The sequence below is a fragment of the Simochromis diagramma genome, unplaced genomic scaffold (assembly GCF_900408965.1).
Source record: "Simochromis diagramma unplaced genomic scaffold, fSimDia1.1 OVJJ01000304.1, whole genome shotgun sequence".
Lineage (NCBI taxonomy): Eukaryota > Metazoa > Chordata > Actinopteri > Cichliformes > Cichlidae > Simochromis > Simochromis diagramma.
Window position 1 is genome coordinate 14,735,976 of NW_024387030.1, and position 24,217 is coordinate 14,760,192.

Below are 24,217 nucleotides of genomic sequence, written 5' to 3' on the forward strand. Positions count from 1 at the left end.
AGCCCGGGGCATCGAGAGCAGCCAATCTGTGATTTCTGTGACATCACCAACCTGCGTGCGTGCGCGTGGTGTTTGCGATCAGCGTGGTCTGAGTGGATGCCTGGAAGAAAGAGTCAACGGGTTTGTGGAATTTTGCTTTGGTGGCACAACTGCGATATGAGGTCACCTCGGGCATTAGTCATTAGGAGGGAATGCAGTGTGGCTGTTTTTAAGACATGGCAGTTGTCCGCATCCGCACAATGAATGCAGGCCTTAGAAAGTTGACTTGAATTGGCTCTGGTGAACAATGTGAACAGCATAGTTTGGTGGGGCATTTAACAGCTGGCTGTTGGACGTGGATTAGAGGCACCTTAGGGGCTCAGTACTGGGCAATACTGCTTTCACAGGAGGGTTAAACATTTACAACCCCAAATAAAGTGTGTACCTGCTGCTTCTTGTGTCTTCAAATCATGAAAATATGCTCAATATAGTGGAAACTGTAAATTAAAAAAAACCATAACACACTAGTTTATATTATAATTTAGTGCATCTTTAATTTTCATCATCATCCAATACAATGTCTGTGACTGAAACATCAGAAAATGATTGTTCTTTACATAAGAATCATACCTTTACACGTGGTAATAAAAAAAAACACACATTATTTTCACATGCTTTCTGTCAAGGTAGTAGTTTACAGCATAATTATAATACAGTCTGAAACACAGAGTAAGTAAATATACAGTTACAAGACACACAGAGCAACAACAAGCAGAAAAATGGAATTAAAACTAAACTAATACCAGCATATCGAATGAGTTCCAAGAGGCTCAGGCTACGCTATGAATGAATACACATCTGTAAAACTTTATACAAACTCAAAAAGCTCTCTAAATGTGTCGAGGCAGAATATATAAGTGAACACTACAAAAATCCACAAGAGCATTGCTGTGTGTTGTTTTCAGACAACAGATTCGTAACTCTTAAAATTGTGTGTGCGTGTGTCGGGGTGGGGGTACAAATTTCATCTACAGTTCACTTCACTAAGATACACTACAATAAATTATGATATAATACTGCCAAGTGACTAATTTCAAAAATCACCCATTCCTTCACCTGTACATTTCGCTACTTCAGCCTATAAGTAGGAAGACGTCTTGAACTCCTCCGGGACGTCGCTGTCCAGTTTACAGATTACCTTGTATATGGCTTTTTTCCACGACGGGTCTGAATCTTTAGTTGCGGAAATGGCGTTGTAAAACTCGTGCAAGGTAATCTCAGCAACCTCCAGAAACCTATCAGGGACCTGGAAGATCAAAAGGAAGTGAAAGTTAAGTCTAGTTAAAATCATGCTTAGTGGAGAAATGCTCTTTGTGTAAAGCTGTGTTGCAAATGTGCCAAACCGCCTGCCTTCAGATTTCTCAAAGTCATAAACAAACACTCAAACTGATGAAAGGCAGCTCTACTCTTTGTTCTCTGCACAAAATACAATAAATGCAATGCTTCAATAATTAACTTTAAATTAGGGGCCTCTTTGATTAGCTTTTTGTGTTTTCTTGAACCTTAACTAATTATAGGTAAGCCTTCTTCCCAGGGATTCTTCTCAGCTCACCTAAATAAAGCATTAGTATGAATTTCAATAGGAATATGGCAAGAAGCTGAAACTCGCTCGTATAAACCTTCAGACGAATAAAGATAATTGTGGATAAGTAAAGATTTGGAATGGTTATTGCTGGGGGCAAGAATATGGGACTGATAGGATCCACAAAAACACACCAACAAAAAAAGGCTGGATGCAAGTGATACTGGGAGGGAAACTATCCAGCAGTGCAGCACTTGTTTCCCATCCATTGGCCAGTTAGCACAACAGTTGTTGGCATAAGTTATTTTTCTTTCCCCTCATCTCCTGACACAAAAGCATCCCTGGGAAAGGAATGTCTTGGTCCCAAGGTAAAGAAAACGGTCTCATCCCTTTCCCACCAACCGGCCTTCTCCCTCGGAATCCACAGCGTCTTTCTCAGCATTCCGCATCAGTAGCAATCTCTGTCTCGCTCAGGCGTACTGGTCCTCTAATCCCAAGTTGTTTTAGTGGGATTTTGCGGCTTCCTCTTCCCACAGTTTGATAAAGCATCACTCTGGAGTTTAGATAATGGCTGTAAAGGCTGGCCAGCCACAGGTGCAGTGTGACACACAGGTCAGCACACAGACATACATGACTGCGGCCACATGTTGGAGGTCCGACATGGTTACTAATAATAGTTGGTAAATAATGAGTCAGCCCTGGCACTTTAAATGAATTGCTTGACATATTGGGAAATACACATTTTAGTGATGAGTTTGGTGAGATTTGTATTACCCTCACATCTGTCTGTAATTACAATTACAAGGCTACAAGCAGCAACTAGTTATCTCTGCCTACTCTGTAAACAAGGGGAACGTCTAGCTTGACGAAAAGTAAAATAAAAATCAGCTAATGCCTCTAAAATCACAAATGAGGTTAGGTACATATATTCTTCACAGAAGAAGTTCAGAATAACTCATTTCAAGTGTTTCTTGGCCTTGTACGATATCTCCTTGGAGTTTATGGAAACAACTGCGCAACATCAAGAAAATGCCTATTCCAACATCCCAGTAAGCGATAACCTGAACAGTTTGTTAGACTATGTCAACACTAATACGTTTTTGTTTTAAGCCTAGCATCTGCGCTCCTACAGTGTTTTGGAACCCCTTAAACTAGAAGTTTCGGAAACACTGCTGACACAGTTTTACTTTCAATCCTCTGATTGCATTTTAGTCAGGATGAGCAGAAAGCTGGGACTGTAAACAATGACACGGACGTCCGCGTTCACAGGACGAGAGCGCTGCTTCTTTTGACTAAAACACCTCCTCAGCGAAAGCATCAGCAAGATTTGTCAAACAATGCAAACTGGAAAACAAAAGGTCGGTGACTAACAGGTGACACTTACGTGAAAGTCGTTGGCTTTATTGTAGTGCATGTTCAGTGCCCGGAAGAGCTCCGACTCCCTGCTAACTGAGATGTCTTTGATGTCGGTGACGCCGTCAACGATGGCCTGGCGGGCAAACTTCTCCATCTGGATGTAGTAGAACTCCCTGAAGTTACTGAACCACTTGATCAGCTGAGAGGTGATGCAGCGATTAAACTGGAGGTGGAGAGAAAAGACTTGTTTGACATAATGTAAATTAGACCAAGTTCACAGCAAGAGACTGCCCTGCGACTGAAGCTGCAAGCTGAGAAGAAATGCTCCAGCCAATGAGAGTAGCTCAGGGGAAAGTGGCTGTTTTGTTGCTAACTCTGACCTTTGTCCTCCTTGCTTGAGCAGACAAATAAATGCAGATTTCTTGAAATGGAATATATTATTTCAGAATTCAATTACAGAACTCAATAACGAATCTTGATGCTTTTTAATTAAAAAGGTCTGGTGTTTTGGCATTAGCAGCCATTTCCATTATTGACTAAAAAAATTAATTTAGTACCCGTAGGGCAAAATGTCACCTAATGGTCTATCACTAGACGGAACATTAATTGCTCCAATCTTTTCCCACCGATGTCCGGGATGAAAAAACATCTGTCGGGGCTCTGTGTTTCTAAACTCAGTCTTGACATTAGTCTTGTTTTTCTATCTTGTCATCCAGAAAGACAGAAAAAAAATGCCTAAGGGCTGGGCAGGCATCAAAGACGCTTCTTCTCTCTGGTGTGGTGGGTGAGAAAGCGGCGGCATAAGGGCAGAAGGAAGCTTCCCTCTCATTGACTCGGGCTGATAGGATGGAATCAGACATTGGGATTAGGCGCTCTTTTGTTCAGTGCCACTTCCCACCACAGGATTGTAAGCAAGGAGGAGACGTTTGCAGGGCTGCAGCGACAGCATCCTCCCCCCTGACCCCAGGGGTCAGAGCAGATAGAGAGGCATGGGGCCCGCACTGGCTCACAGATCCAGGAGACAAAATAGGAGAGGAGATGGGTGAGAAAGTTGAGAGGAAGCAAGGAAAGGCAGTGAGTATTAGTTTGTGAGGTAAAAAGATGGAAGAAGAGGAGCATAGAGGCTAAATTAAAAATGCTAACACAAAGAAGGAAACAAGAGAAAGAACAAAAAGATGACATGAGACTGAAGCCAGAGCACACAGGATGTTGTGTTTAGGACGAGCTCACCACAGCCTGGTTGCTACCGCATAAGTCTCTTAATACCAACTCTCTGTTGACACTCAATAGCAATGCCTTGCCTACAGAGTCCTTTGTCAGTCATTTGCTGACTGGAGTGGCTTTTTTTACAGAGAGAATACCCCCGTATCTCCCTCTGCCCCCAGGACATACTAGCAGCTCAGTGCCTTTGTTTTTTAAGCCCTCTGCGTTTTTGTTTCTCTCCTCCAACACACTGCTGATTGTTTCTGCCCCAAACACACACTGACAAGTAGATACCAGGAAGTTAAACACGGGGCAAACCTTCCATAAACTGTTCGACATGTTAAGATATTTGTGTACGTGTACATATAAGAAAAATTACCTTGACATCAGGGAAGAAGGTTTTCAGCACGTTGGAGCTGGGGTAGCGGGTGTAGAAGAACATGAGTTTCGCCTTCTTCAGATGACTCGGGGTGAGGCCCTCCTGGATGTTCACGTTAATGTTAAGGAAAAAAACCCAACTGAGAACTATACAGCACAGCATACAGTCCCATGCAAAGTGATAGGAGACCAGAGTATTGTGTTGCCTCAATCTTCAGCTAAATTGAATTTCACTAAAGAACAGCTTGGCATTAACTAGCGAGTCAATAATGACCCTAACATGTGCTTATTGGCAAAACAGAATTACGAATTAGATTAGGGATTTTTAATTAGAGAGTGAAGCACTTCATGCCTGGCAGTTAAGACAGCTTGTTGTGAAATGTTTTGAAAAAAGGAGACGATTTTCTGATATAATTGAGTCGATTTAAAGGCGGCTTATGCTGCTGCGTGTTGTTTTTTCTTTTTTTTTACCCCATGAAAAGCCGCAAAAATGAAAAAAAAAAAAGATTTTAAACAGCTTAAAATAATAAAATTCAATAATTTAATGCCGTAAAGGAGTAAACAGTTTAACATGTAACAACATTTCCTGTAATTAACACATTCATAATTAATAATTGAAATTTTCTTTCTAGGTTTTCGCCCCCCTCCCATGACAATAAAGGTGCTCTGGATCATTTCCTCTGTAGTCCACCATTTCGCCTTCGGTCATAATATTTCCTTATCAGGTCACCGCACTACACATTTATTAGGGAATCCTACCTTTGAAATATGGAAGTTTGATAAAATATTTATGTGGTATTGTTCAAAGAGAAGCAGAGCTCTTTACACTGTAAAGATAAAGCAACTCCTGACAGGATCCACACAGTATTCATCTCTAATGCCCCGACAAGACAATCACAACACTTGTGGGATTTTCGTTTGGGGTTTTTTAGGATTATTTACTTGTTAATGAGCAGCACAAAATTAAATTACTTTCTTTTGTCTAAGGAAAAGAAAAATGAATATACACATTTTTTTTAATAGCATCAATCGTGCATGCTGATGACCTGAAAAATGCATATAGTTTTCAAACAATACCCATTTTTCTTCTTCCCATAAGAAAAAAACCCAAAACTTGATTTTCTTTGAGTTCCTGTGAGGTACAAATACTGTTATCTTACACTCAATTTCAATCATGTACGTTCTGACAAAGGTATCCAACAACAAATGCTCAAGACAAGAGCTCAAGTGTTATGGTTTGGAAGCACTTGTGGTTTCCACCAGCACTCAGATGTGACCTTTTAGATGCACCCCTATCACTCTGATGATGGAGAAATAGATCCTGCACCTTTTCAAGTCTGAAAAAACCACGCTTCCTGAAACAGAAACCGATGCTTTCTCTGCCTTTGAAAAATTGGCTTTTGTTCCTGGCAATTCTTATCAAAGCCTTGTATTCCTTTTTATTTGTCTTTTTCTGGACTTAAAGTCATTACTCTGCTCAGATTAAAGAAGATGCTATAATTTTCTATGGGGTTAGTGAGATCAAAGAAAAAATTCTCCTTGAAGTTTGTTACTGGAACTGCTCATGCTGCAATGAGCCTCAACCGAGCATTGTTCAAATGGAGAAGCTGAAATATGTGGGGTTTGTATAAAAGAGAAGGTAAATATGGTCTATATATATGAAATTATCAAACATAATCTGCGCTGCGAGAGTCAGGTTTTCGCTTCAAATTTTGTTTGTGCAGAAAAAAGAAAAGATAAAGAGGAAGTCTTAAATTAATACATTTGATATTGCTAGATGTTAAAAATGAACATCATAAAGGTGATTATGTTTATAGATACAGATGCCATTCTGACTCAGCTGTTAGCGAGTGAAAGGATATGTTTAGAGACATATACGGGTTTCTGTCGGCCATGCCCTGCAGTTCACCGCACTCGATCTTGACGTGAGGGAGACACAGGTTGTCGACCGTCACCCCCCCAAGAGAGGAGGGATGAGCGTGATGGCCGAGGTGGCTGGATGTGACCTTGGATCTCATAGCAATGGTCTCCCAAGGCAGGTCGACTGAGTCTGGGGAGGTCCTGTCCATAGACGGGGGCAGGCAGGGGAGACCCCCGAAGTTGGAATGCGGCCCATATTTGAGAAGATGCTCGAGGATGTGGCTGTCGTGCAGAGGGGTACTGTAGCTGAATTGAAAGGGTGCCTGGTGCACAGGGTAGGGTCTCTTCACTGTAGGGGTGACGGAGCTCATAGGCGGCACCGCAGGCTTCCGTACCACCAGTGACAGCGCCTCGGTCTGGTCCTGTGGGCTGTGAGCCTCAGAGCTTTCGTAGTATTCTAACGACCGGGATTTTATCCCGACTCCCTCCGCCTGGGAGTGGTCGAGGGCAGAGCTGGCTTGCTGGCTCTTCCTCTCTGCACCTGTGCTAATTTGCATCTCTGGTGACGAGCAAATGCGCTGCTTAGGGGACAGGTCGAGCCCTTTGGAGGACACATTCTTGAACACCCGGTCGACACAATCATTAACAGCTCTGGTGAGCTCCTGCTTCAGTGTTTCCTGTAGGTTCTGACTTTCTCTTTGCTGTACCAGATAATCGGCTACTTTAATACGGTCCTTACACTCTGCAGCCACCCTGTTATTTTTCCTCTCAAAGTCATCTTCAGCGCTTATGTAATGTGACTCTGTGCTTTCTTCCAGGATGTCACGCTCAACACCAACTTCGGTCTCATCTCTGTCATATTCGGCTTCTTCCTGGTGGTAAACTTGAAAAAACTTTTCCTGGAGGTGGCGCAGGAGACGCTGCATGCTGTGGAGCTGTTCTTTCAGCTTGTGGCACTCCTCATCCTTGGTGTTGCAGTTATCACTGCTGCTGCTTCCAGGCTTTCTGCTCACCTGCGCTGAGGCGCTGTGTTCCTGATGCTGAGGCAGCCTCTGCTTGCGTTTGTTCTCCCTGTAAGCTTCTCTGGCCTCTCTGGTGTCTCTCGCCTCATTTTCAGATCTCTCACTGTCTCCATGCTGCCTGCTGTTGGGAGAGCCAACCATGACTCTGATAATGTTCTCCACTCTGGCCCTCTTGGCCTGCAGATGATCGGACATTGCATGCTCTCCCTCTGGGCTGGCTCCTGTAGGGGCGTGACCACTGGGCGATGCAGCTTCGACAGTGCTGTCCTTTGAGGAAACACTGCTCTGGTCCTCCTGGCTGCAGTCAGCGACAGCAGAGCTGGAGAGGTAGAAAGGGCTTTCATCTAGTGCCCTCTTGCTGTGGATTGTCTTACGGAGGAGTTGGGAAATGATGGATCCGTTTGAGTACGAGGCCAGAGGCTCATCGTACATGTTTCGGTGGAAGCACGGCAGCATGACATCAGCTTTGTCGTCCTCTATGCAGCCTTCGCTCGAGCTGTGCATGCTTTGGTCAGGAAGACTGAGGTTCATGGTCTCTATTGGGCTTTACAGTACACACTGATGAATAAGATACGTAATACACAAGAATCTGAAAAGAGAGAAATTCAGACAATAAATTATAAATAATAACAACACCTCTTTACTGTCGTTAAATCCTGCGGGTGACCTTTTTTATATTAGCCTATGTGTTTATAAAAATACTTACCCAATACTTTTAAATGATATTTTCTGGACACTGGGAAATTAAACATGCCTAGTAATGCTGTGGAATTATGACTATCTATCTATTATCTATTTATGTTTTCAATAGAATATATAAATGTGTGAAGAAAGCAGATAAATGAAAAGGTACAAAACATGTAATGCTTTAATTCGGTCTAAAACTTGATATTATAATTGTGATTGTGAAAGCAACTATATCACTATCACACCAACAGAAAAACAAGGAGACCGATGATATTTTCATATCTTCAGTTAAGGAAAAAACAACCACAACAACAACACCCATAAATGCTGAGCTTATATAAAGGAGCATATTCTTTTATATCCTTTCAGCTTTGGATTGTAATAATGGTTGACACAAAGGTTAAACAAAAAATTGTGATAAAATCATGAAAGGTTACATTCAGGTCATGAGAGCAAAGCACTATGCAAAAGAAAGAGCTCTGTCTATACATTATTCACAAGAGAAACTACTCCGAAAATGTCTTTCTCCTTCTGATTTCACTCTAAGTAATAACAAAGATCATCAGTGCCGGTGAAAACAAAAAAGCTCATGGGGTGGAGACTGGCTTTAGCCACGTTTTGTCATAAAATACACAAATTAATCAAATCAATTTAAAAAAAAATGTGAATAGGGATAAAAACCAAATTGATGGTTTCAAGGAGAGCAGGTTGAACTTTAAATGTTCAAGTCAGGAAGTCCCACCTGTGTCTGTTTCTTGCTTTTTATATGTGTTCACTACAGTGTGGCAAATTAAATAAATACATAAATGAATAAATAAAAATAAAAATTACACTAAAAAAATCTTAGGAGTAATTTCTGTATTTCCTTTACTCACAAATTTTTTTTACAGCTTTTGCAATATAATGTAGCTGCAGTCCAACTGCTTGCTGGGCAAATTGTAATTTCGCTAATGCGCACTGCGTAAAAAAGGAGCATGCACTTGCAGTTTAGATTCATTTTAAAATTTCAAATTCATTTAGATAAATCTATAACAGATTAGAGTACTGACGGGTTGTCTATAGCCTTTTTAATAAACATAACACCCACAAGAAAACACTCGTGAAACATTCTCTAGACAATAAATAAACACTCAATTAGTCGATCAAGACCTTCAATATTAAAACCATAAAACACGCATTTATTAGCTGTAATGTGTGTGAAAGAGTGACTATTATTAAGCTTATTAAATTATTTAAAAAAACAAACCCACTAAACTTGAAGAAAAGTGAGCTGCAGGCATGCGTTTTCACACTTGTAGGGTAGTGCAGCTAAACCACGGTTCGCAGACGGAGTGAGCGGCGGTGATGGGACCTTACCTGTTGCGCTGCGTCGCTGGTGTCGAGCTGCTGGCCTGCGCAGACTGTGAGTTGGATAGGAGAGTGCAGGAGAGTCGATGCGATGAGAAGGAAACTGAGCTGGGGCGTGGCCACATGAAAGCAAAGATAGTCCAGTCAACCCCACTCAAAAAAAAAAAAGGCCCTGCAAAGGAGGAACCACAGCAGTAATGTTGTGTAGTTTTCACTTCTCTTTATGCTTTTAAAATACTGTTTCGTGGCGTTGAGGAAACATTTATTTTCAAGTTTAACAGCAGCGATGCCCTCTGGGTAAAACATCGTTCTTTTTGTGTGGTTTGTGCACACATATTTAAGATGTTGATATTTTTGAAGTCAGTCTTTCACTTTGTTTCACTACTTGAATATTTTTAGGTGGTGTTATGCCACAATATTGTTTGCCAAACTGTGATAGTGTTGCACTTATATTCATAACTTTAAAGTGTTCAGACATATATCCAAACAAGCTCGATGTATGAATAAGTGGCCTTTATTGGCCTATTACAGGTCAGTATGCTTTCATTTTTGCCCTTTTTGTACTGATTTAAAAACGTTTTTCATTACAGAACATATTTCAAAACAGAAGAGAAGAAAAAGTACTTTAGGTAATATAGAAATGTTGTTATTGTATAGTTTGCCGAGCAGAACGGACTTCTTTTGTTTACAGTACTCTGCAACACCTATAGCAGGGCAGGTCTGAGCATCACAGCTTAGCAGATGATGATGAGACACTGCTCCAGTGTTAGCGTTCATAAATAATGAAATACATTTTCCCCTAAAAATATCAGATTTTTTTCATTCTAAGATCAAAGTGTTTGTTATTTGGTATCTGTGTTATTAATATTATTATTATTAGTAGTAGTAGTAGTAGTGATGTGCAGTGAAAGCACTTGAGCTGGTTACACAACACCCCCACCCTTTACATCCAAATGTTTTATTTCATCATTATGTTTAATTACAGTGCAGGTTGTGGCAAGTTTAAAGACCCAGACGTAGTCTGATTTTTCTATTTTTTTTAAGTGTATCACCTACCCGATGAGCTTGTGAAGAAAGCAGAGGATGATGACTGTGCAGGGACATTTCTTTACCAGCTGTCAAGGAATGAATTTGCTCAGAGAAACTTTCACACTCACGGAGCAATATTAGAAGCCAGCTTACTCCTGCTATGAAAGTAACAGGGCCTAAAGGTAAGTTTTAAGAATCAGTGCTGGTTAATTCAGTAGACTACTTCATTTTCTTATTTTCGTGTTGCATTGACAGGATCGGTCAAGATATGGCACACAGACTGTATGTGATCACAGCGCATAGTACAAGGGAGGCACAACCTCTTTCAGCTCTAAGATATCAGGATATAATGAAAAAAAAAACCATCTGGTGCTCGTCAGATAAGTACAACCTCAGGTCAATGACAAATGACATATTAGACCACGTCATTATTTATCTGACACAAATTAAGGCAAAATACAGAGGCAGTGTGTGAAAAGCCTTATTGCTTCCACAGGAATTAACAGGGTAAGTAGCAGCCGGTGCTGCTTATCAAATGCATTTGATTAATTGATCATCAGCAAGTGTGAGCACCTATATAAAAGAAGAGGTTTTGGTAAAGTGCAGTTATGGAGCAGTCAGATCTAGTAACACTATGCCGTAGAGGAAAGCATCAAACATCACTATATCCCATCATTCATAAACTTGTTGAACCACTTTGGTAGAATAATGGGTAATCATTTTCTATTACGTCTTGTGGTTTGTTCAAATGCAGTTTTGGAAACCTGAGACAATCTGTCATGTTCTTTTTAAAGAAAAGAGGCCTTGTTCAGTGTTTTTTACGCCATTAATTTTAACATTTAGCATGCTAACTGAGGGCTGTAGTATCTGAAATGTAGCTCTTGGGTTATTTGCAGTTTCTCTGACCTTTGCACAAAATAACCTTGGGAAAGATAAGTGGGTATCTTCAGCGTTTTCCACTTGGAAACACTCTTTCTCACTGCAGAATGGATGAACTTCAGATTGTTTGGAAATGACCTCATAACCTTTGCATTTGGTTAGTCACACCTAGATGCTAACTGAATGCATGCAGTAAGGATGTACTTAGCTTTTCACATGCTACTTTTGCATTTTAGCTGAATTTTTTGCCAAATAAATAATAACACAGTCTAAAAAGAAATGCTTTGTTGTTCATCTGAGGCTGTGTTTACCTAATTTTGAGACCTGATAAGGGCCAGATGTTTTTTGATTATGCACTGATATGTAAAACTGTCTCATTTCAGAAGAAATCTCTAGAGAGGAAGTGTTGTGAGGAGCACTAGAAGACAAAGGCTGGAAGATTAACAAGTACTTCAGTGGTTTTGTCCATTGCAGTAATTGAGTTTACTTACCTTCACTGAAATAAATCTAAGGGTTTTGACAATTAGTTTGCTGCAAAGACTCTGTATTGATATTATTTTGAATGTGTTGAATTTGAGGCTTTAGTAGAATCTCGTCACGTTTTTGGCTACAGGAGGTGAAGTTTAAAGTCTTTTTGAATCGACTGAGCCTGATGGGCTTCTGCTACAGCTGCTGATCATCTCAGAAAAGGTACAGAGAGTATCTAGCCAATATAAAGGAAACACGGGTCTATCCATGTTGCTTTCCACCTACCTTCAGATATGCCAGTGAAGCATCGCAAATTACAAGCATTTTCAAGCTTGACGATACTTACCTTTTCACCAAGCATCCTCACATATGTCATCATTTGTAAGAATAAGATAAGTTCTATGTGAAGAAAATTTAATGCAACTTAATAATTATATTCTAATTTAATCAATTATGTTGGTTCTAATTTAATCAATTATGTTTATTAAATTAGGTCATTTTGATTCTTTTTTTTTTCTTTAAATAACATGGATGCTTCAGTTATATCTGTTTGCATGTCAAACAATGCAGTGAAAAATGCAAATACTTTCATAAATCCTTTGAAATAATGTTCAGATAGAGATAAAAAAGTTGACAGTGCAAAGCTCTGACACTGGGGACCTAAATTCAACCCCAGAGTTTGCCGTAATCTGATAACTACATAGCTGTATATTTTTAATATACGGTTAACATATTATTTTAATGTGTCATTTGGAGAAGGCAGTTATGCTATACTGCTGTTTAATGGTAAACATGACAGTTAAAAATAAAATATTGATCTTATGATAACATTGTGTACATAGTTATACACTCACTTTAAGTACATATACTCACATTTTAGGTGTCAAATTAATAAATAATCATAGTCAATAATTTGACTGATGGGCTTTAAATTCTCGTTTGTTTCCATTTTTATACATACTGCATCAATATTCTTATTGTAACTTATTTTGGCCATGATATCAGACTATTGAAAACCTGGTATCACATAAACTCTTGTGCAGTTACTACTGCAAGTCACACTACAGTCACTGTGAGTTTAATCACTGACTAGCCACCCATGTAATGCCAAAAAAAGAAACTCCACTGAAAGCTTTTTTCAAACAGAATGGGCCTAAAACGACGGTGAATCTGTTACAAGTAAACTAAAACTGTGGCAAATAGATGTCAAACATGATGCAGGCCTTTATAAATGAACATAAGCCTCAATCTCTTAATTTTTTTATTTTTGCTAAATAAATTACCACATTTGTCTTTAAATCTAAACGTCGTTAAAATCTTGAGGATAAAGAAGAAAACAGGAGAAGAACAGTGAAAAAGTTGAATATTTTAGGTTAACTACAGATTTAAATATTTAACCAAAAAAATAATTATCTCATTACGTTTTTTTAAAGCTCACCAAGATAAGTTTTGTCAGGTGAAACCCTAAATTATCTGTACCTTACCTTAATTTATTCAGTTCTATGTTACTATTTCCGCGTTTACGTTGATACTTGTTGGAGGCCTGCGGGTGTATTCATGGGTGTACTGTGCGTACACAGTTGGGGGAGTAAAGGCTCGGGGGGGCAGTATGGACTCCCCTACTCCCCCTCCAGTAGGAGCAGTTGGTTTATCCCATAGTACTTCCTCAGTTGTTGCGCGTGCCTAGCTTAGCTGGTCTGTGTGACCGGAGTTTCCCTTCCGCTGACGGGCTGCTGTCACACACACACACGTACCATGTTTTCCCATTCCCGGTGTCTCACCAGGAATTTTGGCCGATCCCTCTCTGCCATCCGCCAGGTAGGCCGCAACCTCATAAAATGTTGTCTTTGCCATTCACAAGGGAATTGTATCCTGCGGCAATCTCTTCCGTTCATCTCTACCAGAGCTAACGTTAGCATTAGCCGGCTAGTTGCTATAGGCCAAGGAGAGGCCGTAACATTGTAAGCCAAGGACAGTATGACACTTCCGCTCTCAAGTACTTGCTGCATCTTAAAGTTGGAAACCGTACCTTCTGGATGTGTTTGATTTTGCCTTTTGACATACGTGTAGGAGGCTTGTGGTTTAGGCAGAGAGTAGCTGATCTATGTTCATGCAAAATCATTAAAAATGATTTCCACAGAATATGCTAGCTGTAAGCTAATTGTATGGATAACATAGCTAGCTGTCATTTTTCCGAGGTCATGTCAGAAAAGTAAGAGTCTGGTAGTGTAGCTTTCTGTGGCTATGTTAAAAAACTTTCAGTTAATCAAGACAGGTCCAGTTAATATAGACTGTCAGGTTGTTAGTGGGATTAGTAGTAAATAATTAAGCGTTAATGCAGCCAAGAATCCCCATGCTGAACACTCGGTCCAGCTGTCGTTCACTTCATTTTATTGATCATGTCAAAGGTCATCTTACGTCAGTGTGTGGAAGTGACTTTTGACCGCCAGCTTTCTCCAAAACAATTTATTTAAAATTAAAACTGTGGGTACTGTTTAACTTGATGGTGGATATTTGTGCATTTCCAAAGGTTGCAGATGTTTTGTAATGATTGACTTTGTCTTTTTACAGGGGAATAATGTGTTAGCTCGTCGGGCTGCAGCAGGTATGTATACTTACTGGTCAAACATGTTCATCCCTTCTCTAGAGAAGTTCTTTACATGGTTATCTTGTCATTCCTCGAACAGCTCTGTCAGCTAGCAACTCTGTCATCATCAACAGCAACAATGTGTAAGTGCATACACTCTCTAGAGACTGAGCTACAGTCAGAATATGAGGACACTTTTACAAGAAATATGTGATAATGAGCTGAGTGTTATTCTATTCTTAGCTGGTAAAGTTTAATATAAATTCCATTTATCAGTGTCTCTTTACTTTTTAAAAAAAAATTATTCAATAAACACTGCATGCTTCATGCATATGTTTCTTGTCTGATTGTTTTTTTTTTTCTTCCTCCCTTTTATGTTTAGAAAACATAATCCCCGATCCAGTGTCTTCCAAATTCAGTACTTCAGAACATCTGTAGCCTACAGTAAGTATTAACTTGATTTTGTGAGGGCTGTTTAGCATTTAACATATTAGAACAGTGGACAGGGGAGCTGTGGACAGAAAACGGGGGAAGGCGTGCAGTAAATGTCTTCAAGGGAAGTCGAAACTTGGGCTTATAGGTTGTCTGGTCAACCCAGTGATCTAAACTGGCGCCTCAGCATTAACATATTTTAATGTTTCATCTTTACTCTTGTCTAACTGTCACTAAAGCACTTTCACAATACATTGAAATGAATGTCCTTTTACTCGTCTTTGCCCTTCAGGAGATGAAGTTGTCACAGTTAAGACCCCTGCATTTGCGGAATCTGTCACAGAGGGGGATGTGAGGTGGGAGAAAGGTAATGCTTTTAATTCCTAAACATAAACTCATTGTTTCTACTATAGACATTGGCAAGATTGTTACAATGTTTTCTCCTTACAGCTGTTGGAGACACCGTCTCTGAGGATGAGGTGGTGTGTGAAATTGAGACCGATAAGGTAAAACTAAATAAATGTTAAACTAATTCAATATGTTTTTTTTACTGCTGGTGGTTGTTGGACTTTGAGGGCTAGGATATATTTCCTAACTTTACAATCTGTTTTGTATTTACCTATTCAATACAAAAATGTAAGATTGCAATCAAAAGGTGGTTTTTAAATGCATTAATTCTTAATTTCACATGTTTTAATTTGGCACGGTTCACCTCGCAAAGGTAGACTGTGTGATATTGGGTTAATATCCTGGAACTTTGTGTATTTCTTTTTATATATTTAAGCATTTTTACTGCTTTTCCATGTTATTAGACATCAGTGCAGGTTCCCTCTCCTGCCTCTGGAGTGATCGAGGAGCTTTTGGTCCCAGATGGAGGGAAGGTTGAAGGAGGAACTCCACTTTTTAAGCTTCGAAAAGGAGGTCTGTGGATTTTGTATCTGTTTTTTTTTTTTTTATTGATTAAACACACTCTAAAGACTGGGTTGCCATAACTGTTCATATCTCCATCTTTTAGCTGGTGCTCCTAAAGCTGCAGAAACTCCAAAAGCCGAAGCTCCAGCTGCTGCAGCCCCTCCACCGCCTTCTGCTGCCCCTCCACCCCCTCCCCCTTCATCCGTGGGCCCAATTCCCACAGCCATGCCCCCTGTGCCACCTGTGCCAGCACATGCTATGGACAGCAAACCAGGTTAGTTGCCATCAGACAGACGGTCTGTGTCATGTGAGAACTGTTTTGCTTGACAGCTGCGTTCTTGACCTCCAGCTTACTTGATTAAACGTTGTTTGGTGCTCTTTCGGCAGCAGCTTTCAGCAGTTGTAGACTGTATACTGATGTCCTTTTGCCTCATCAATTCTCACAGTTTCAGCCATCAAGCCCACCCCTGCTCCAACTGCACCAGTGGCACAAGCAGAGGGAGGGGCCAAAGCAGCCAGGACAGAGAGCAGGGTAAAGTGCAAAACATGACATTTAGGTGTATTTGAAAATTTCAGAGTTGTTTGATTTGAAGTAGTGTAGAGATGAAAAATATGCAACATAATTCTGTGTGTATTTGTGTTTTTTTAGGTTAAGATGAACCGCATGAGACTGAGAATTGCCCAGAGACTGAAGGAAGCCCAAAACACCTGCGCTATGTTGACTACGTTTAATGAGGTCGACATGAGGTAGGAAATTCGAAATTAACTGACCTACATTATTAAACGCTCTGTGCTATTTTAGATAATCAATGTGAAGTGTTCCTTGTTACATGAACACACACAAATGGAAATTTCTAAAGAAAAAACCGACACACTTTGCAAAGTTTATGAGCCAAACTCTGCAACTGTGCAAACGTGTATTTGTTTGTGGTATTTTGTGTATGTAGTATGCATACTGTATCAGCGTTAAAAGCCAAAGCAACACTTTCACAAATGGTTATAGATTGGAATCTGTCCAGCAGGAAAAGCTTTTTGAAACCCAATATCCTCTTAAACACTGGAATGTAAATATTTGGTCGTAATTCCATCTAAAACGAAGATAAGAATTGTTAAAACAGGTTTTATTAATTTACAAGGAAATGTTATTGTCTGCACTTGCCCCCTGTGCTGAAGAGGACACTTTGAGGATTTCTTTTCCCCGCAAATGTGTGGTGTCAGCTTTCAGCTATTCAGGGTTTTCTATGTATCCTAATTAGATTGACATCGACGGTCTGGAGGAAGACTTCCCAGGCTAGGGCTCATCTGGAGCCGAAGGAGCTAGTCAGAACAGGAGGCTGGAGCATCTGCAGGGGCCCACAGAGACCTGCGCTCTGAGTGGAAGAGCTGCCTCAACCGATATGGGCTTTTATGACAGCCCAATAAGATTTACAGGCTCTAGAAAGTGAAGATTTTTATCGCTTCTTCTCTCCTTTCTCGGAGAGTCTGTGTCTTGGGAGGGGCTAATTACGTTAGCGGCGAAACCCTAGAGCTTCAACAGGGTTAGATACAGGAAAACAAACAATTAAAAGAGATACAAGAGGAAAAATGACCAATAGTGAAACAATTAGCAGGCCCAAAGCTTTTTTTCTTTTTTTTTTTCACTACTATCAGAGCCAACATTCTTTTATAGCCATCAAAAAGCTATGTGTTAAACTTCAGAAGATATAGTATTTAAAACTCTTAAATAAATACAATAGTGGTGCACTTTGTAGTAGAAACTTGCACAACGGACAATTAAACGCTGCTCTTGTTTGTCAGCATGAGAAATAGGTTGTCATACTTTATTAAATTGTAGCTCAAAGCTTGCTAACCATTGGTTCAAAGATGCTGCCTGGCACAGCTCTCTCTCTGTCTCAGGAATTTAGACACAGTCAAGTTAGACCAAGACAACCAGAGTAGTTCTGCAGTATTTTGATCTACTAACTGAACTCTGTCAGCGTTAACTGAGCTATAACCACTTAACCAGAAGAATCCTCAAACGTGGTCTGCACAGACACTTAGACGCTATCCTTCAAAATTCATAACTCTGCTGGTGCTAGAATGGCCAACATGAGCCACACTAAACAAGCTAGCTATTTAAATTATATTGTATAAAACCATGTCGTTTAAATGGCCTTTAAAATCTTATGCTAAATTTGTACAGACAATGTTTATCCATGTTCCTTTTAAATGTGCTCAAGTTTGGAATTTGTTTTTACTGTTAGACTAGTCAGGTAGTCTTTTTCTTCTTTTTTTTTTATCTCTTTGTAAATTAGTCAGCAGGAATAATTTCGTGCCTTACTAGCATGAGTCATGGATTGTCTGCTAAGAAATACTAGTTAAATCCGCAGAAAACCATTAACTTAAAAAAATAAAACTACTAAAAAAACTAAAACTACTACCAATCAAGTCAATCAGGGATTGTAATACCATAGAAATGATTTCTAAGTAGAATATATATATATATATATATATGGCCATTACATTATATTTTTGGTTATGCACCACCTTTTTGTTTTTAAAGAAATCAAGTTTTTTATAAATATTTTACATCTTTTCATTCATATTTAATGTGAATATATATTCAAATACTGAGATCTTGTTAGACTGCACCAGTTAGAATTCCCTCCTTTTTTGGATTCCATCAAATCCATTGTCTGTAGGCTTGAACTCTGCTTAATCCCCAAGTTGATGATTTTTTTTGTTTTTTCCACAGCAACATCACAGAGATGAGGAAGACTTACAAAGATGCTTTCCTGAAAAAGCATAACATGAAGTTGGGCTTCATGTCTGCATTTGTGAAGGCTGCTGCCTACGCTCTTTCTGACCAACCTGCTGTTAATGCCGGTATAGATCAACCTCAAAAGAATGAGAACCCTTACTTGGTGGTATCAGTTTCGCACCACTGCTTTGCATGTTTGGTATCAAGTCATAGCAAGTATGTGCGGTGAAGAAAAAGATTTAAGTTTCAGTATCTTTCATTGCCCAACCACAAAACCGACTCTAACTTATTTACTGCTCCTAGACCACCCTGACCTATTTAGATAGACCTCAGTGAAACATGGGTGGTCTATATTTCTGCCCTATCTATAATTGTCTGTGGGTTTTTCTTGCCATGAGTTTTTACTTGCATGTAAGTGAAAATGGTACATAAGAAAGGGAACTTTTGGTTGCATGTAGTAGTGGAGATTCATAATTTAAATCTGCATGTAGATTTTCAGTAAGTCTTTCTTGTTTTGTGTTTCCAGTAATTGATGACACAACCAAAGAGATTGTGTACAGGGACTATGTTGATATCAGTGTGGCTGTGGCTACACCAAAGGTAAGACAAGTGAATTTTATGGTCGAGCTCATTGTGAGTGCTTGATGGCTCGTTTCTGAAATCTGACTCACGTGACTTTTCCTTTCAGGGTTTGGTGGTTCCTGTAATACGAAATGTCGAGGGAATGAACTTTGCTGATATCGAGAATGCCATCAATTTATTGGGAGAAAAGGTAAGATTGTGAAACATTAAAAATGTTGTTATAGTTTGTTCCTTTTTTCTGTTTCTTTTTCTAAATCCTTGTTGGTAAAGAGTTTCTATCCATGCGTTTCCTCATTATATAAATTATGCGTTCTTAGGCCCGTAAGAATGAGCTGGCTGTCGAGGACATGGATGGAGGAACTTTCACCATCAGCAATGGTGGCGTGTTTGGGTCTCTGTTCGGCACCCCTATAATCAACCCACCGCAGTCTGCTATATTAGGCATGCATGGCATCTTTGACAGACCTGTTGCAGTCGGTGGAAAGGTTTGTGCTCTCATTATTAAAAAGGATCATGCGTGACAGAATCACTATTTAATGAAAATGTGCTGATAAATCTCTTTTAAAGGGTACAGCTTGGTTTATTTACGAATCAGGTTTAACCTTTGTGCACATATCTCACTAACATGCACTGGTCTCCAACTTGTCTGGGGAGAAACTTCACATTTAACTTAATATGTACAAACAATATATATTTTTTTTATATACATAAAAATCACTGTAGTGCATACACATTGTGTCAGTAGCTATCTGCTGAATAATATGGTGCTCCACGGTCTGAGTATAGAGTGGCCTGGGGGGGGGGGGTTAATTACCCTCTGTACAGACTTCCTGTTCTCAGTCGTGCCCCCTGCGTACCAAACACCCAGCCAGTAGGAGAGCCACTGAGGAATAGTAGAGGGCCAGCAGCAGCTTCTGGTCCAGGTTATTCTTCCTCAGGACAAGGAGGAAGTGCAGCTGCTGCTGGTCCGCCTTTACCAGGCCATTTGTGTTGTGGGTCCAGGTGAGATCGGCTGAGATGGTGATGCTCAGAAACCTGAAACCTTAAGGTGGAAAAAGGATCCCACCTGTTCTACATTTATAACATTTATAAATGTTCCTGGTGTTTTACTGCCAAAACTCAAATATAGTTTTGAAACCTACAAATATGAGAATGTAAATACATTAGAAAAGTGGGAAATAGGAATGATTCACATTATGAAGACTGTCCATTGTTTTTTTGTTTTTTTCACATGTACAGTAGAGTGACACTGATCGGGCATAACATTATGACCACCTGCCTAATTTTGTGTTGGCACCCCTTTTGCTGCCAGAACAGCCCTCACCCTTTGAGGCATGGACTCCACTAGACCCTTCTCCAAAGTGTCTGGCACCTAGATGTCAGCAACTTTAAGTCCTGTAAGTTGTCAGATGGGGCCTCCATGGATCTGACTTGTTTGTCCAGGACGTCTCACACATGCACGATTGACTTGAGATCTGGGGAATCCATTTTTGCTCCGTGGCAGGGTGCGTTATCCTGCTGAAACAGGCCGCAGCCATCAGGGATGACTGTTTCAATGAAAGGCTGAACATGGTCTGGAGCAATGTTTAGATAGGTGGAATGTGTCAAAGTAACATCCACATGTATGACAGGACCCAAGGTTTCCAGCAGAAAATTGTCCAAAGCATCACACTGCCTCTGCCAGTTCCCATAGTGCATGCTGTTGTCAGGTGTTTTCACAGGATAAGCAACCAGGCCACCTTTTTCCATTGCTCTGTGGTCCAGTTCTGAGGCTCACATGCCCACTGTTGGCGCTCTTATGTTGTTAACAGAGGTCAGCATGGGCACCCTGATGGTCTCCAGCTATGCAGCCCCATATTCAACAAACTGCGATTGCAACAAGCTCAATGTCAAAAAGAGTAAAGGTCGCTCTCGAGGATGCCGCTGTTCACATTTTGGACCGAGAAGACACATTGACTGCTCTTGAGATCCCTTCCCACGGTCCTCAAACCCCATTCACATCTTGCGTTAGGTGACCTCAATAGGCCACATGATGGGGTGGGGCAAGGTCTGACAGTGGTTTCACCTGAAACCTCGGGTGGTATAACCCACACCTTTTTTAACACTTTGGCTCACATGATTTATAGTGGGTCAACAACCACCTCCTAAGAGACAACCCCCACTAGGGTTTAATACCTGGGCCTCTCTGGCTTTTGGTTTTTCATTTTAAAAGGTTAAAAAGAAGAAGGTGGCTGAACTTCTTTAAGCGCTTACCATGACCTGGATGACTGAGAACCTACACAGACAGCTCGTCTGCCCACACAGGCCAGCCTTCGTTTCTCATGTGTATCAGTGAGCCTTGGCAGCCCATGACCCTGATCGCTGATTCACCACTATTCCCTCCTTGTATCACTTTTGATTGATAGTGACCACTGCAGACCGGGGATACCCCACCAGAGCTGCAGTTTTGGAGATTCTGTGTTGTCAAGGCATCACAATTTTCCTGCTTCTAACACATCAACTTTGAGGACACAATGTTTACTTGCTCACTAATATATCACACCTTAACAGGTGCCATGCTGAAGAGATAATCAGTGTTATTCACGTCACCTGTGATTGGTCATAATGCTGTACCTGATCAGTGTATATCATTATGACTCCTCTCTCTTTTTTATTAAACGAAATTTTATGTACAATATTATCAAGTAAGTTAAGTTAAGTCTTCACTTTCTTCATCATTATCGTTTGGTTGTGTCTTGTAGGTGGAAATCCGTCCAATGATGTATGTTGCCCTGACGTACGATCATCGGCTGATCGATGGAAGAGAGGCTGTCACTTTCCTGCGCAAGATCAAGTCCGTGGTGGAGGACCCCAGGGTGCTGCTCCTTGACATGTAAACCTCTGTGAACTCCAGGCCCAAACAAACAAACCACCCACACAAATAGTGGCTGTACTCATCTGACGAACATTACTACATGTAATTTTGTAATGTGTTGTTGTATTGGTTAACTACAGGGGGGAAAAAAAGAAGACAACACTTGGGTTGTGCAATGGACATTTGCAAAGCTAGCAGTGATAAAGGGTTTTGTGCTGCTGTGGAGAATTGTTGGGGTCTGGGGTTTCTGGTGCTGGTCTATAGATCAAAAAAAGAAAGAAAATCGTCATACTGATGTGCGCCATATGTCGTTTTCTGCATAGGACTGAAAGATTTTCAACTTATTGTGAGACGGATGGCAGACACAGTTAAAACTCCATAGATTAATTTTATTGTTTTAGCAGAGAGAAAAACAAAGAGCACATATTGGGCTAGAAACCAAGAAAAGCTGTCCTAAAATCTCCAAAGTGATGAAGTCCTCAGAGAATTTACGCCACCTGTTCAGAATAAAAGAAAAAGTCTCGTTTTGCTGTGTAAGAAAAACTATTTAAGAAAAAAAAGAACATTTTAAACAATAAAAGCTGAATTACTCGACTTAGTCCTTGTCTGGGTTTGTTTTATTCCTTCCAGATTAACCACAAGGAATAGATGGCTTAGAAAGTAGCTGATTGACGTGTTTCAAATGAGGGGTGGATATGTTGCTTTGTAACATGAATGACAAAAATATGGGATGTAATCCAGCCCAGTGGATGGTTGCAGAGAGAAAAATGTTTGAAATGTCCACTGCAATTTACACCAGAAAACATGGCTGCAAGTGCTTCAGAACCGATTGCTTTGCATAGGTTTTGGTCAGAAATGCCAGATGTCTGACTCATTGTTAGCTTGAAGGCGGCCTTACTTACAAATTACCCGTGACCTGCCTTAGTACGCACAAAGGTCTGTAGGCCAAAGCGCCATGCTGACACACTGCTTTGAGTTATGACAGTAGTGTTCCTTTGTAATGGCACATTGTGTAACTGCAGTTATTTTTCTGAAGACATCTCAAGCTCTTAATGTGTTTTGTAAATTAAAGGTTGATTTAATGTGAACTTCTTAGAATCCAGTTGTAATTCTACTAAAAGAAAGTGGGAGATGTTGGCAAAGGATTTTGAAGTTGGAGCTGCCAGGCAGTAGGAGGAGAGACCAGAGAGAAGATTCATTGATGCAGTGGAGGAGCACATGAGAAGGACTTGTGCGACAGAAGAGAATGAGCTGCTGTGTTCACCCCTAAAGGCACCGGCTAGAGGAAAAATGCAGAGTAGTTTTAAATTTCTGACCCATTTGAGATCAAGTTGCACTTCATGTGACTCATGTGGGGGCGATACCATCTGTTGTAAATAACTTGTTTATCCTAGTTTCTGAACATACGCTCACTGGCCGCTTTATTAGGTACAACTTGCTAAGAATGGGTTGAACCACCTTTCAACTTAAGAACTGGCTTAATTCCCCATGACATAGATTCAGCAAGATGCTGGAAACATTTCCCAGAGACTTTGGTCCATACTGCCACGATAGCATCACAGGGCTGCTGCGTATTCATTGGCTGCACACCCATGACACAAGTCTTTCATTCCACTACATCATAAATGTGATCTATTGGACTGAGATCTGGTAACTGTGGAGGCCACTGTGGATACTCAAACTAGCCCCCGTGCCACCAATAACTGCACCATGTTCAAAGTCACTTAACCCACCTTTATTTTCCCATTCTGATGCTTGGTTTGAACTTGACCACGTCTTCATGCCTAAAAGCACTGAATTGCTGCCACGTGATTGGCTTATCGGTTTAATGTTTGGGCTAATGTGCAGTTTTAACAGGCTTACCCAACAAAGTGATCAGAGAGTGTAGGTATCCATGTCAATATCTGTACATTTTGAGTCATACTGCTGCAACTCTAATCTCAATAGGTTTAATGTATCCCTGATAGTATTACTGTTGTTTTAAAATTGTGGAGCCTTAAGACTCAGTGACAGACTTTGTGAACATATCCGAATGTACAACAAGGAAACACAACTCCTGAAGGGAAGGAACTGTCAACTTAAATGTAAGTTTCAGAGTGGCCTGTGGAGGTCCACAGCTATGGAGTGAACTTGAAAGCACAATAAAAACCTTTCTCTGTCTTTAAAAAGTGTTTTGCACCGTAGCCCAGTCCACACCCTAATGAATCTACACTTTTCATATTTTCATGTGTCACTATCAAGAGATGTAATCATTTCATGATATGATACTTTAGGATCTAGGTTAGTATAAGAATGCATGTTCAAAATGATATATTTTAGG

The 24,217-nt window shown here is 40.4% G+C and overlaps 2 protein-coding genes across 2 annotated transcripts; one reads left to right on the forward strand and one right to left on the reverse strand.

The window, feature by feature from the left end:
- Nucleotides 1–529: 529 nt before the first annotated feature.
- On the reverse strand, nt 530–10,202 carry prox2 (prospero homeobox 2). The gene is made up of 5 exons (XM_040042901.1): nt 9,424–10,202; nt 6,361–7,969; nt 4,500–4,607; nt 2,946–3,140; nt 530–1,285 (listed from the first exon to the last, which is right to left on the reverse strand). Exons 2-5 carry the CDS (start codon nt 7,909–7,911, stop codon nt 1,118–1,120), a joined length of 2,022 nt encoding a protein of 673 aa, XP_039898835.1. The 5' UTR covers nt 7,912–7,969; nt 9,424–10,202; the 3' UTR covers nt 530–1,117.
- A 3,261-nt stretch (nt 10,203–13,463) lies between these two features.
- dlst (dihydrolipoamide S-succinyltransferase) lies at nt 13,464–22,495 on the forward strand. The gene is made up of 15 exons (XM_040042121.1): nt 13,464–13,608; nt 14,362–14,395; nt 14,478–14,520; nt 14,760–14,821; nt 15,102–15,176; nt 15,260–15,315; nt 15,622–15,730; nt 15,825–15,995; nt 16,168–16,253; nt 16,371–16,468; nt 18,456–18,586; nt 18,988–19,061; nt 19,150–19,233; nt 19,361–19,528; nt 21,785–22,495. The coding sequence occupies exons 1-15, from the start codon at nt 13,546–13,548 to the stop codon at nt 21,917–21,919; spliced, it is 1,389 nt and encodes a 462-aa protein (XP_039898055.1). The 5' UTR covers nt 13,464–13,545; the 3' UTR covers nt 21,920–22,495.
- The last annotated feature ends 1,722 nt before the right edge of the window (nt 22,496–24,217 follow it).

Bases quoted from the DNA above. Each gene is read 5' to 3' on its own strand.
- dlst (XM_040042121.1), top strand. From the start codon at position 13,546: ATGTTTTCCCATTCCCGGTGTCTCACCAGGAATTTTGGCCGATCCCTC. The intron at 14,822-15,101 runs GTAAGTATTAAC...TTTGCCCTTCAG, and splicing joins CAGAACATCTGTAGCCTACA to GAGATGAAGTTGTCACAGTT. The intron at 15,177-15,259 runs GTAATGCTTTTA...TTCTCCTTACAG, and splicing joins GGATGTGAGGTGGGAGAAAG to CTGTTGGAGACACCGTCTCT.
- prox2 (XM_040042901.1), bottom strand. From the start codon at position 7,911: ATGAACCTCAGTCTTCCTGACCAAAGCATGCACAGCTCGAGCGAAGGC. The intron at 4,608-6,360 runs ATATCCTTTCAC...ATTAACGTGAAC, and splicing joins ACCCGTATATGTCTCTAAAC to ATCCAGGAGGGCCTCACCCC. The intron at 1,286-2,945 runs GTAAGTGTCACC...TTGATCTTCCAG, and splicing joins ATAAAGCCAACGACTTTCAC to GTCCCTGATAGGTTTCTGGA.